The sequence below is a fragment of the Kwoniella dejecticola genome, chromosome 6, assembly GCF_000512565.2.
Source record: "Kwoniella dejecticola CBS 10117 chromosome 6, complete sequence".
Taxonomy (NCBI): Eukaryota; Fungi; Basidiomycota; class Tremellomycetes; order Tremellales; family Cryptococcaceae; genus Kwoniella; species Kwoniella dejecticola.
This window is the reverse complement of record NC_089306.1, coordinates 1,782,838-1,796,562: the sequence shown is the minus strand read 5'-3', so window position 1 is coordinate 1,796,562 and position 13,725 is coordinate 1,782,838. Positions and strand designations below refer to the sequence as shown.

Below are 13,725 nucleotides of genomic sequence, written 5' to 3'. Positions count from 1 at the left end.
AGACTTGTCTTCGAGATATGTCAAGGTCCAGGAGGCTGCGAAGTTCAAGGCAAACACTATTGAGAAGAGGAGGCTGTTCTACACGATTGTGAGTATCTGTGGACGCTTTTCAACAGGAATATGAGTAAAGAGGACGCCTCCTGACCCCTCTCAGCTCAAAGATGCGTTCAACGATTATCATTACCGCTCAAGCGACATCTACAACATGGATGAAGTACCTTTCAACATGTCTAGCAAGCGAAAGGCCAGAAGAGTCGCTCCAGATGCCCTGTCAGCTATCCCTCAAGCGGCTCTAGCCAATGACATACACATCACGGTTGTAGCCACTATCTCAACCTCCGACGCACCAATACCCCCCTTTCTCATCTATCCTGGGGACAACATGCTACAAGAGGTATCAAATATAAGAGACGAGAAGCCTCTCATGAAGGCCATGACAACACACAGCGGCTACAACAACAGTTTCATCATGATGAGGTGGTTAGAAGACGTCTTTGATCCTTACAGCAGAGAGAGGGCGCAAGGAAGGAGAAAGGTGTTGTTCTTAGATGGACATGGTTGCCATGATGGCGTAGACTTCTTAGAAGCATGCTGGGCTCGAAATATTGTGTGTATCTTCCTTCCTGCTCATACAACCAACCTCTTTCAACCGCTAGACGTCAACTTCTTCAACACACTCAAGCTTCGATATCACCAGCAAGTGGATGACTACCAGCTGGGTTCAGATCGCTCAAGAGTAAACCAATACTACTTCTGGCAGTGGTTCCAACGCTCCTGGGCACAAACAGCCCATTCCCATTAGATCAGATCAGCATGGAGGCGCGCAGGATTGTACCCCCTCAATGAGGCCACAATGTGCCCTCCAAACGAGGTGATACCTCGGCCTCAGGCTCCCAGCAACGAGCCCAGTACCCCTATCAACATCAGGACATTGAAGGCTTTAGACAGAACAGTTCGAAGAGGAGAGATCGATGGGAAAACAGCCTACAATAAGACCAAGAGGGCTGGAGAAAAGCTTTTCAGATGAAGTGCTACTTCAGGAGGTCACCAGGAGGCAGGAGGCAGCGGCGGCATTGGATAGACAGGTAGAATCTATTGGCAAACGCACCAGGTACCCTAATGGCAAGGTTTTCTGTCCCAACTTTGCTGAGGAAAACCCGGGGGAGCTTCAAGCGATGAGGGATAGGGATGAGAGGAACAGGAAGAAGAAAGCGCCCAAGAAAGCTCAGCACCAGGCCCCCAAGCAAGCAGCTCGCAAAGAGGCGAATAGAAGAGCCCCTGCCACACCTGTACCAAAGCTCAGGTCCACAGCTGTTCTGCAGCTTGAGGAATGATGTGATTTGTATTGAAAATGCATGTTGAGTATACTGTCCGAGTTGACCGAGCGTCCGAGTGGACCGTGCGGACGAGTACAATACATTCTGTGTAATCATGTCTGCGGTAATATTTTGCTTAGCGCATAAGAGTCTTGAGTATGCTTAATCGGCATTCCGGATATCCGGTGAAATCGGAGTTGGGTGATTTGTTTAAGTCACGTTATACCGTGCTTTGGCCTTCTTATCTATGACGCCGTATGGCCGTACTTGACGGATGATGGGGACAAAGGGTGATTGATCACGCTCGTTGATGTTATCTCGAATCCCTCCTCTCCTGCTGATATACGCATCTCGTACTGCTCTTGAGTCCGTACACACATCGCAAAGCAATTTTGTTTACTCATTCACAGAAGGTCCTCGACTTTGACATCGATTTCTCTCAGCCCCCATTCCCCTCGCTGTGCTAAATTCGCCTCGAGACGCGATGGGCCAATTGTTCGTCGGTACATTCGTCGATACACCGTGTCCGGGCGAATTGCGAATACGGCAAGACCATCTACTCGGTTAGTCCATTTTATCGTCCTGTCATCACATCGTTCCATATTCTCCGTTGGACATCATCATACTGTTCATTTCGAGACTTGGCTGAATGAAAGGAAGCTGACTCGTATCACTCGGTTGATCGCTATTGCGAATTGCGAATTACGTCCTGATTCAAGTGGTCGACGAGAAAGGATACATAACACACATAGCTCCGATACACGACGACTCGTCTCAATCGATCTTATCTGGACTCTCATCATCATCTCCTTCGTCCTCCTCGTCCTCCTCAAGTATTCCAATGGAATTGGGAAAACATTCATTCCTCTTACCGGTCTTCACGGATTTACATATCCACGCTGCGCAATACCTCTTCTGTGGTTTAGGATTGGATTTGCCCCTCATTGAATGGCTCGAACGATACGCTTATAAAGCTGAAGAGCGCGTCGATGGGGATCCTGCCCTCGCAGAAAGAGTGTATGGGACGCTGGTTAAGAGGTTGTTACAGAATGGGACGGGGTGTGTGAGTTTCTTTGGGACGATTGGGGTGCGATCCAAGTGAGTGCAGCGTTTGGTATATTACGTCCAGCTTGGCGGTCTAAATGACACGATGAAAACGTGCGTGATTCGAGCGTGTGTCAACCCAGCTGATGATGTGCTATACTACGTAATAGCCTCATCCTGGCGAAGAAGATGCAGGAAGCTGGATTGAGGGGATTCGTAGGTAAATTATCGATGGACCAATCGCCTGTAAGTTCGCTCAATTCGGATCATAAATTGTGACGCACAGGTTTGACTGACACCGTTGGGGATTGGTACTCAGAGACCGACATACGGCGAAACAAGCGCTTCGGCATCCCTTGATTCATTGAATGAATTCTTGGATTCCTTGGAAGGCTATCTGGCCCAATATAAACCCCATGAAAAAGTGGTGGAGCCGATAATCACGCCGAGATACGTACCTGTCTGCTCGGACGAGTTGCTAGGCCGCCTGAAAGAGCTGGGAGATAAGAGAGGGGTGAGGGTGCAGAGTCATATGTGCGAAGGAAGGGATCAGATGGGTCTTGTGTATAAGCAGAGGGGTAAAAGGGATCAAGATATATGGAATGAGGTGAGATAAGTTATCTTCTTCGCCTTTTGAATCATCCCGTGATGCGCAAGCTCTCACCGAGGAACATATAGAAGTGCGCTTGGACTGACGCTAATACTTTATCAGCTGGGATTTTTAGGCCCGAAAACACTCCAAGCTCATGTGACGTATTTAGACGATGAGATGATACCGCTCATCAAAGATCGAGAAGTCACAATAGCGCATTGTCCATTGTGAGTCAAGCTCCAATCAACGCTATCCACTCAATTCGTCTATATGACTTACAAGCGAGACTGATCAAGGCTCATTGATGTTATAGATCAAATGCTTACTTATCCGAGAAGCAGTTCCCTTTAAGAGAGTAAGTTGTTCTTGCCAAGGCATGGTATTACTTATCTTCCAGCTTTCGCATCCATGTACTGATCAGTCACCCAAATTCGCAGAGCGCTAGACAAGTCATTGAACGTCGGACTGGGTACGGATGTAGCTGGCGGTTATACCTTATCGATCCAGAATCAAATGCGACAAGCAGTAATTATATCCCGCTTGAGAGAAGGTGCAAGATGCGAAAATATGGATTGCAGCTTCGCTGAATCTGCGAATAAAGGAGGGAAAAATTTGAGTGTAGATTGGGTGGAAAGTATATACCTCGCTACGAGGGGAGGTAAGAAGGGTATGGGTTTAGGAGGTTGCTTGGAAGTTGGCATGGAATTTGATGCGCAGCTGAGTGAGTGGCCGGATCTTGCGATACTCTTCACGCGCCATGTTTTTCGGTAACTAATCTACTTGGTTTATCGATTGCCTCCGCTATCTCTGGATGATCCGATGCACAGTCGAACTAGCGGATGAAGGGTCACCTAGTGGAGTTGGCGCTTTGGATCTATTCGACCTCCAGACCAGAGGTATCGACACGGAAGAAGAATGGAAAGTAAATGTAGAGAGATGGTGGTGTAATGGGGACGATCGTAATAGAAAGGGCATGTGGGTGCAGGGTAGAAAGGTACTGTAAGAACCAAGGAGACAACTGTATGAGGTGATCAAGGGAGTCGATGATGGCAGAATTGTTGTATATATAGTGAGAACTCTCTGATCTCAGCATTGCACATGTGACTGATATGGTTTGACATGATATGCATTATGTGTATGTCTGAGGTGTACTGATCTCTTATTGAGTGACTGATGGTATCTATCACCGCATAGCGATCAGCGAATGCTACTAACACTGTGCTATCCAGAAAAATCGTAAGGAGATTGCGGGTCTGTGCGTTGATCTTCTGATAAGATTGAACTGACGTCAACTGCAGTTTTACGACCTACGCCCTACGGGGGTCGTAACAAAGCTCGAGCTGACTTGATTCCCCCTGTTCTCTTTTCCTCCTCAGCTTTCTTCTTTCCTTTCCTTTCCTTCTTCACCCCTCTTTCATCTTTCCTTCGAACCACCGGCACCGAATCCCCTTCCATCGTTCTCCCGTTGAATAGTCAAGGAAAATAGACCATGTGAGTATCTCACACTCCACTTGCAGACACGCGTACAAGAGACTCGAACTTCGAACTGAGAATGAGCTGACGTTATTCGTGACTATGTCTGGCGGCGATACAGTACACACTCTTGGAACATGACGATGACGAGACCGACTCGAGCTCGTAAGCCCGCGCCGGTATTTGGCAATATGACATCCTCCGACCAAGCTTATGGGTCGGACGATGATCGCGAGGACCACATTGAAGATGAAGATAGTCAAGAAGAGTACGGGGCTGGTACCTCCCCTCATGCGGATGGGGATGATGGTGAAGACGGCGAAGAAGAGACTGGTCTTGAACAAGAAGGTAATAGCGATGAAGAAGACAAGGCTAAGACTAAAGTGAGTAATCTCCTACCTTGCGTCTTCCTACATCCCACAGTCAATGGTCATACTCGCTGTCTACTGAATATGATCTGAAAGACTGCATGGGAGCTGACGTTATCGTATCTGACAGTGATTCTGCCAGAAACCCAAGAAGCAAGCTCAAACAGAGTCAAAGACCAAACCAAAACCCAAGACCAAGACCATGACCATGACTGGGTCAACGTCGAAAGATAAGCCAACATCCACATATAAGACTTCAAGCAAAGGCAAAGCGAGTCAAGCATCAAAACAAGTGGAGAAGAAGGAAACTAGGAAAATCGAAATTAAGCCTTTCAACAACAAGAAACCCAAGAAGAGAATTGAGTCCGAAGACGAGCAGGAAGAAGCCGATGACAAGGACGTCGCTAGTGATCGAGGTCAGGAGGACGAAGCTGGAGAGCTGTCCGATAAATCCTCTGACGAAGAACAGATAGTCCATAAAGTCAGTGAGATCAGCTCACCATACCATTCGTTGAGAGCGACAGCTGACGAGATGACGATAGAAGCCTGGCAAAAAGACTTTTGCGATAAAAGACTCTTCCGCCATCAAGGGAAAGGTAAGTCGTGATGTCCACCGTGCTATCAAGCTACGCGATGAACGCGAGGCTTCATAGTCTCAGCCAAAGAAGAGACCCACCAAGAAGAAGTCCAAGGAATCAGATCAAGCGGGTGATGACGAAGAGGAGGCTGTATTAAGCGATGAAGCTGACGTGAGTCGGTAAATACCTTGGTATCCCATGCGCTGATCATACTTCTTCCTTCGTGCTTAGCCCGAAGAGGACGCGCAAGATGCGACCGATATCGAGAACCCAAGCGAGATCGCTCCCGAAGACGATGATACTGCGAAGAACGATCTGCCCAGTAAGGCGGCTCAGAAGACGAAGACACCCTTAGTCAAGCCCGCTAAACCTAAGGATAGTGACCAATCCGTCTCCAAGCCCACCAAGAGCTTGGCCAAACGCATTTACTTACCTCCTTCCTCTGCTTCATCCGATGCTGCAGAGAAAAAACCGCCTACAATGCCTACCGCCAAGGGGAAGAAATTCACACCTCTCCCTAAAAGCTCTAATACAGCTGCGTCCTTGTCCTCACCGATTGTCGGCTCAGCTACTACCAAAGCCGATAAAAAGGTCACGACTAAAACCACCGTGAAAAAGGCGGAGAAAGGAAAAGACGAAGATTCAACACTTGATGCTAAGCCTAACAAGAAGACTGTTGGTACGAAAGAAGACAAAGAGAAAATAAAGGAGAAGAAGGTCACGACAGTCAAGCCGAAAGAGAAAGGCAAGGAACAGACAAAAAATATCAGCAAAGGAGGGAGGAAAATAGCACAGACTACAGATGACGAGGGGGACGAGCCTGAGACCGAAATGCAGGTGAGTCTGTGAAGATTTGTTCACAACAAGCATGGCTGACAATCAATCTTATGAGGACGTCAAAAAGTCTTCTTCGACTGCATCAGAGAGCGATGATGCCCAAGAAGCTCTCGATGGTACACCAAAAGCGGCAGTCGAGGCCAGCGTCAGGATCGGTTCCAACGGATCCTCGAAGCGATCGCGAGAGGAGGAGGTCGCTGAAAGGCCATCGAACAAAGGTGCCAATCTCAAAACCAAGAACGGGAAGTCCAAAACAGAAAAAGCAAAAGAGGTTGTAGGATCAGACAACTCCGCAAAGACAAGTCCAATCGTGAAGGAGGGCAAGAAGACGGAAAATGGCTCGGACTCGGACGTAGACATGATCGATAAAGATATTGAAGCAGAAGTAAGTGCTCGCCAGGACCGATGGTGCTTCTCCTGGCAGAATGAGCTTACAGTATTCAATGATAGGACGATAACGCTGTCACTCCCGCGACTTCAGTCAAACGCAGCGAGACTTTGTCGACAGGCAGTGAGAACACAAAAGCGAAGGCGACAGCTTCGAAGAGTTCGAAGAAAGTGATCAGCCTGCCGATCCTCTGCGCCCATCATTCACCTGATTGTTTTCTAAATCTGATATTAGGACAACAAGCTGGCCGCCAGCTCAGATGATCTCACGGAACCTGACACGGACACGGTCATGGAGAGTGAGAACGAGAACGAGAACGAGAACGAGGAGGTAAGCGGAACGCGCATTCGAAATGATCGTCACTGACGCCTGCCTTTAGCCGCTCAAGTACAAACATACCAGCAAGCAAGATGCTTCAGTCCTTTTAACAGAAGGAGTGTATCCGGTGAGTCCCTTTCTGACAGATGTTCAAGATCATTCAGCGAGGATGGTCATACTGACGCGATTCTATTACATGACCTAGACTCCGAGAACTCCTCCTAAACGAAAAGCTGAATCACCAGCTACACCTTGTCCGGCCCCCAAGAAGTCTCCTTCGACCAAGATCTCCAACGAGCTTCGGGCCATGATTATCGCATCTATGATTCACCCCGACTATCTCAAAACGGTTCCCTTTGCTACCCTGCAAACTGCTGAATTTCCTGTTCAGAAACTTCAGCGCCACTGGAAACAGGTTCTCGCCTTAGAGCTTGAAGCCCATTTCAAAGGGGAAACACCCAAAAAGGGGAAACTAAGCATCGATAAATCGATCAGACTCAAGATGTGGGAAATGGTTTGTAGAAGCTACGAAAAGCTCAATTGGAAAGAGATCGAAGCGAAGGCTGAAGATGATATCGATAGCACAAAGCTCAAGAGACATTTTAGGGAAGTCATGATCAAGGAAGGAAAGAGATATATCGAAAATTGTCGAGGCTGAGGATTGAGGGATGAGGAATGTCCCGTTGATTATGAAGAGAGCGATTCAAAATCTCGTTATTACTTTATCGCACATGTATATTCAACAGCCCAACATCTATCGACTTGAGTGAATCTGCATATACATATTCCCATATCATCATCTAATCGCTCTTTGCGACATTCTATCCTATGCTCAGTAGACGATGATTTCGCCGAACTCGTTCTTGATGAGTGTGAATAGTACATATTTCACCTTAGCTATATTTGTAAAATACGCACCATCCATGCATTGAATATATATACGACTGTACAACCCAGCTTGCAGCAATGCAAGCCCCTACCGCAATCCCTCTTAAATGTTCGCTCCCAATGTGTTTCTAAATCAACGTGTTTTGATCACAGCCGATGCCTCTTTTACGGATTGGCAATGACCGACCAAGGATGTTCGATCTCTCCAGTTTGGATAGCGATGATTCGGTCCAATAACCCCTTGGCGATATTACCTAACCCCTCTGGACCAGTGGGGATCTGGATATCTCTGCCTTCGTAGCCGATTCTGCGCAAAATAGATCGTCAGTATGGGAATTCCTCGAAATTGAAAGGATGCCCATATCTGTTCGGGTTGATGGGTACGTGTAGGTGACTACACATCGTGGTAGGTTCGATTACGATGGGTGTAATGAAACCAATGAAAGGTCCAAGGGACGAGGGAGATGATACGGGAGTAAGGAAGGGCCGAACTCACTTGTCGACAGCAGATACGATAGCTGCTGTACCTGTTCCGAAAACTTCTACGAGTGTCCCATTCTTCTCGGCCTCGACCAAGTCAGCCATGATCAACTTCCTCTCTGATACGACGAGTTTCTCGGGGAGTCCAGGGACTACAAGGTCCCCCTTTGCGTGCGCACGAGCCAATTGGAGAGCGCTGAATAGGGCGATTCATCAGCACTAGCACTAATTCACTTGCACCGCGTCGGATCAAATATTGAGGTAAGAGCGCTAGAGCCCGTTGAATCGACTCACGAGTCTCTGGTCACTCCAGGCAAGACGACATCGTCCAATGGCGGAGTAACAAGTTCAACAGCTGTTTCAGGGGTTGCCATCATCAGTACAGGTACAGTACATCGTATACATATATGGCCATGGCCATGGCCGACAATTCCGTCTGGGTGTGGGTCTACTCACTTCCATCAGGTTTCTTGAAAGCGACAAACAGGTTCATGGTTCCGACCTACTCGCGTGGAATTCCACGTCAGCGATATACTCGTTTGTACGGATTGCATTTCCCCCGCTTGACCGGACAGAAGTAGACAAGGTCAAACCCAATCACTAAGGTTCAGGCAGAGTTTCACACCCAGCCAATTCAAGTCGAATCGGTCAGACAGACCACACCATACTCACCTCAGTCAAAGCATGTTCGTCGCCCAATAACCACAAGTTCTGAGAATATCCCTCTTTGGCAGCTTCCGCTTGAGGTACGACCCCGGGAGCGTAACTAAGATCGGTCATCATCGCGTTAGTTGACTAATTACCGTCTGCTTGTTGGGGTTCCGGCTGTGCGAAGCGAAGATCTGGAATTCCGGGTTTGAAAGAGTGATTGAGATTTGAAATGCGATCTTGTGAACTCACTTTGCACCAAGTTTGTATCCACCCGTTCCTCCCGGAGCAGCTCTAACGAATTTGGTAGTTGCCAATAATTGGACAGGCTTGAAACCTGAGGCGTAGTACGGTCCAACCTGATGATTGGCAGCGATCAATACCTTTCACGATGAAGATAGCCTAGTATGACGCGAGTTGTTGGAAGACTTACGGGAGAACAGATGACGAATAACATGGCATCTGAGCTGGGTCCTACACCCAATGCGTTCTGAGTACCGATCAATGTGGGTCCTGCAGATCGGGTGGACAATTAGCACAGCTATATAGATTATACGACAACGGCTGGGAGGGCGCGAGCGAAGGAGGATAGTCACGCACGAATGTAAAGCGAGTATCCTTTTTCCTTGGGGATCCATTCAGAATCAAGCACCACGAGTCTTTTGATCAATTCCGTCAATGCCTCGCCGTCGAATGTCTAGAGGTATGGGTCAATGTCACCAGTCAGCTACGAAGGCGAGCTTCAAGTTCTCTTTCGTTTGGCTGGCTTACGGGAAGAGCTATTCTAGTGGCACTCTGCGAAGGTAATCCGACATCAGCTCGAGAATTTTTGACGACGCTAGGAGTTCTCTCGAGCTTTTGTGAGCATTGATATGGTTTTACTCACTCGGTTCATTCGTGCCATGTTCATGTCTGGTCTGAACAACCTGACGGTCCCATCTTCCTGTCTGTAGGCTTTCATACCTTCGAACCTACCGGCGTATCGTTACAAGCAATCAGCACGCTGTTCTCCATACGAGGCTTGTCTCTGTGATTTATGCTGAGCTTACAATGTGAAGGCATAGTGGAACACGGTAGACGAGGGATCGAGCTCCAACGGGGCGTCTATACGCCGCATGCAGGGTAATCAGCAAAGTTGGATGAAATCGAATCAAGTTCTTCTCCTTCGGTCTCGTCTTTCGTCATTTCATGGTAAAGATGCTGATGAGCATTGACTCACAAGGCCTGATCTCAGGAGTTGCCCACCCATTCGCAGAGTTCCAATTGATAGTCAACATGTGATCCGTGAATGTCTTACCGAAGACCAACTTGGAGGGCGGTAATGGTTTTTTGGGTGAAGTTGTTTTGGAGATTTTCAACAATGATGGCTATACGTCGGGTCCAGTAGTCAGCTTACGGTGAGATCCCGATTACATTTCCATCCATTTGATGTATGTTGGGCCGCAAATTATTTTCCCGTCGGCACGGCATTTCCTGAGATGCCTCGATACCACCATGCCATCTTTTGACCTTCCTATCCTATTCTGCGTCGATCAATACACACCGAAATGACTCACATCGATGTCTGGCAATTGGATGATTTCACCAGTCATAACATCCCTCATGGGCTGAGGACTCCTCTTGTACCCCCTCGTCTGCGTTTGCAGATGTGACTGCAACGACGCGGCCAGAGGTCGTATGACATTTCGGGTCGAGGGAAATTGACGGGTCGAAGTCAAGCGCGTTATACTTGATCGCAGGGGTGTGAGTTTTGACATCGTGAGTGTCGGTCTGAGAGATGATAGCGTAGTGAAGATTATATGCCAGTGGAGCGAGGCTGTGATGCTGTGATGCTCCGATATAATTAGGTTGTGATGGATATCGAAGTGTATTGATTGACCAGTTGTTCTAGTTATACGAGTAAAGACCAACAACATGATTTTGGGATTTACGAGTCAATTCACCCTTCCACCCGCCGGTGAATGCCGACTATTTGACTCTACAGTGGTGTCTTAGTCGGTCCGGATTATTCGATGGCTCGGCCGCAACACGGATAATTCACTCTACTCTCTACTAGAAAGTGGGTTCTGATGCCTATATACAGTCTGTATTTAGGTATGCATGCATATCTCAACTCGATTTCATATTGATCCTACAACACGGACTTGACTATCTTCATATGTGTCGATCAGGTCTCGAAGTGCATCGATTGGTTTGTGTCGTGCGATGGACTGTGTTATAACCCCCGCCTCCTGCCTCCCGCCTCCCGCCCGAGATGCCAGCACTCATCTCATTGACCGGGAACGAATACCGTCTTGGCCACTTTATTCTTCTCAAACAGGTCGTAGTACTGCGCGATACCAAGATGCAGCGTCAGCGTATAATCCTCTTGCACCGCGTTCAGCCCTATGGCGGCTAGCAAAGTCAAACGGAAAACACATTTACCTCTTCGGCTTGACTAAAGCCTACTTTGTTCTCGATGAAGCTCTTGAACACCTCTTGGTTGTTCACTAACACTTCCAAAGCTGATTCGTAGAATGCCCGTACTGAGCATCGACCGAATTGGAGCTTGACGCTATTCCATCAAAAGAAATAAGCATTATACTTCATATGACACTGGCTTCGTCTCAACTCCCTCTCACCCTCTCGCCACGTCTGAGCGTCTCAGCGTATATCCATTGCGGACTAGACTTTGTCTCATAGACTGGGTCAGACGCCGTTGAACAGGTGACATCCTCACGTAGGAACATGGCTGCCCCAGCTCTTTTATGACACCCAATCGCACTCCCTACGACACATCAACACCCCCTCCCCTTTCTCTGCTTTGTCATGTGCTTGCGGAGGACGACGGACGAACGATACTCACTTCTTATCGTATAAGCCCCCACCGTTCAATCTTATCTCTTTCGAATGCACTCCGACACTACTGACCGCTCCGTACGGCCTGACCAGATCTAGGGCAGTCAACAACGCCCCCTCGTGACCCACAACTTCCAGTACAGCGTCCGCCCCCCGTCCGTCCGTCGCATCTAATACGGCCTTTTTCAACTCCGGGGACGGAAGAGCTATGGCCCCGTGTTTCTCAGCCAAGGCGAGTCGGGAGAGTGCGAGGTCCGTGGCGAATACTTGGGAAAAGAGGGTTTTGGCGGATGAGATTGCGCATAAGCCGACCTGCCGCGTTTGAGGATATTAGACGTTAGCCTTCCGTTCCCTTTTTAGACTTGTATATACTTGTGGATATCGCTTTGTGCGTGGCGTCGGCTCCACTTCGAGGCAGGGTAGAAGTGTGTTTCGATGCGTACTTTGCGTCGAGGTGATGATTATAAAATAGGGATACGGAGTTCCAGAGAATTGACGTACAGGTCCACAACCGATCACAACGCAAACGCCATCCCTCTTCTTCTTTGACGTATCTTTCTCCTCCTCCGATGAGAATGAGGCAGAGCCATCTAAGAGAGCTCGAGCATTCGCTGCGGCACTGTACCCTGTAGGTAAGATATCGGCCATGAGCAGCATGAGCTCGTCCGGCAGATTATCCGGCTTGTGGAAGACGCAGCCGTCCGCGAGGGGGATCCGGACGTATTCCGCTTGACAACCTTGAAGCGAGGGTGTGCCGAATAGTTGGGATGAGGCGCATCGGGCTGTATGTCCCGAGGAGCAGTACCAGCATGATCCTACGCAGTTCACTCTTATTAGCATTGCATTGCATTGCACAGTGCAGCACTGCTGTAGCTGATGATTCTGCTTCATTGGCGAATGCAATTGCGTTGATATCGATCAGAGGGACTCGCCAAATCAAGGAGCAGCCCAAACCAAGCATAGAGTCTGAGGGTTCATGTTGAGCAGAATCATGAGGCGAAGAGACATGACTTACCACAAGATACAGTGAATGGAACAGCTACTACATCCCCAACATTAAACTTCTTCACACTTTGACCCTTCTCTACTATGGTTCCTACGACCTCATGGCCCATTATATAACCCTTGCCTGCGTCTTCGTGCCCCCTATACAGGTGCAGGTCGGACCCTGGACCAGTAGTAAATGAGCACATCATACATATCTCGAAGCCCAACATGATTTCACAACCACAAAGCGCGAAACCAGATTACGATAAGCGGACGGACGGGGACATACCGCATAAACCAGCGAGGTGGACTTTCAATATTATGTCCCCATCACTCTGTAAAGTCGGGGTAGGTACTTGTTCCACTGCGACTTTGTACGTGTCTTTGAAGATCACTGCTTGCATCGTTTCGGGTATAGTACTGGAGGAGGACATCGTGAGCTTCCTTTAGTAGCGGTTCTTGACAGAGTAGCGGATGTCCGCAGGAGTGAATTGGCGTGCGGACGCGATGGTCATGAATATTGTGAGTTTAAGATCACTAGAGAAGTCCCTCAAGGTGAGTCGTCTCTCAAGGTGAGTCCATAAGACAAGGATGGCGATTTGTAACCCGACGAGTGGGCATCCATAGTTGGTGCTTCGCCCACCGAGGTAGACGAGCGCTTATCTCGGCGGTGACCGTCTTTTGCTTTCGGAAATCCGGGCAATCTAGCCGAGCTGAAGATGGATTGCGAGCATATGTGTTGTTTTAGGTTGATCAACATGTCACGTCGTTGCATCTTTGCATGTCATCCTTACATACCATGCAAATTGACAATGAGGTAGAGACTCTTTACTCGAAAGACTGTGACTGCTCGTGAGAATATCGAGGAAGGTGATCTGGGCAGAGATGCGCAGGGATGATCAAGATGAGCAGTGGGGCAAAGGACCCCGTCGCGTGGTTTTGGTTTATGGGTGATGTTGAATGATCTTCT

The 13,725-nt window shown here is 48.4% G+C and overlaps 4 protein-coding genes across 4 annotated transcripts; 2 read left to right on the top strand and 2 right to left on the bottom strand.

The window, feature by feature from the left end:
- Positions 1 to 1,800: 1,800 nt before the first annotated feature.
- Positions 1,801 to 3,955, top strand: I303_105527 (uncharacterized protein; the record flags this gene model as incomplete). Its single annotated transcript, XM_018408325.1, has 8 exons — positions 1,801 to 1,879; positions 2,036 to 2,414; positions 2,531 to 2,606; positions 2,680 to 2,967; positions 3,073 to 3,179; positions 3,266 to 3,307; positions 3,390 to 3,673; positions 3,780 to 3,955. 8 exons carry the CDS (start codon positions 1,801 to 1,803, stop codon positions 3,953 to 3,955), a joined length of 1,431 nt encoding a protein of 476 aa, XP_018262016.1.
- Positions 3,956 to 4,568: 613 nt separating this feature from the next.
- Positions 4,569 to 7,572, top strand: I303_105526 (uncharacterized protein; the record flags this gene model as incomplete). Its single annotated transcript, XM_018408326.2, has 10 exons — positions 4,569 to 4,808; positions 4,936 to 5,274; positions 5,336 to 5,389; positions 5,447 to 5,542; positions 5,603 to 6,208; positions 6,276 to 6,593; positions 6,659 to 6,766; positions 6,831 to 6,926; positions 6,976 to 7,041; positions 7,120 to 7,572. 10 exons carry the CDS (start codon positions 4,569 to 4,571, stop codon positions 7,570 to 7,572), a joined length of 2,376 nt encoding a protein of 791 aa, XP_018262017.2.
- Positions 7,573 to 7,967: 395 nt separating this feature from the next.
- On the bottom strand, positions 7,968 to 10,687 carry I303_105525 (branched-chain amino acid aminotransferase; the record flags this gene model as incomplete). The annotated part of the gene is made up of 13 exons (XM_018408327.1): positions 7,968 to 8,109; positions 8,299 to 8,478; positions 8,577 to 8,637; positions 8,739 to 8,784; positions 8,955 to 9,048; positions 9,183 to 9,289; positions 9,364 to 9,443; positions 9,531 to 9,627; positions 9,702 to 9,725; positions 9,817 to 9,901; positions 9,980 to 10,034; positions 10,150 to 10,297; positions 10,487 to 10,687. 13 exons carry the CDS (start codon positions 10,685 to 10,687, stop codon positions 7,968 to 7,970), a joined length of 1,320 nt encoding a protein of 439 aa, XP_018262018.1.
- Positions 10,688 to 11,199: 512 nt separating this feature from the next.
- Positions 11,200 to 13,189, bottom strand: I303_105524 (uncharacterized protein; the record flags this gene model as incomplete). The annotated part of the gene is made up of 6 exons (XM_018408328.2): positions 11,200 to 11,259; positions 11,355 to 11,484; positions 11,776 to 12,080; positions 12,270 to 12,583; positions 12,784 to 12,936; positions 13,045 to 13,189. 6 exons carry the CDS (start codon positions 13,187 to 13,189, stop codon positions 11,200 to 11,202), a joined length of 1,107 nt encoding a protein of 368 aa, XP_018262019.2.
- Between the last annotated feature and the right edge of the window lie 536 nt (positions 13,190 to 13,725).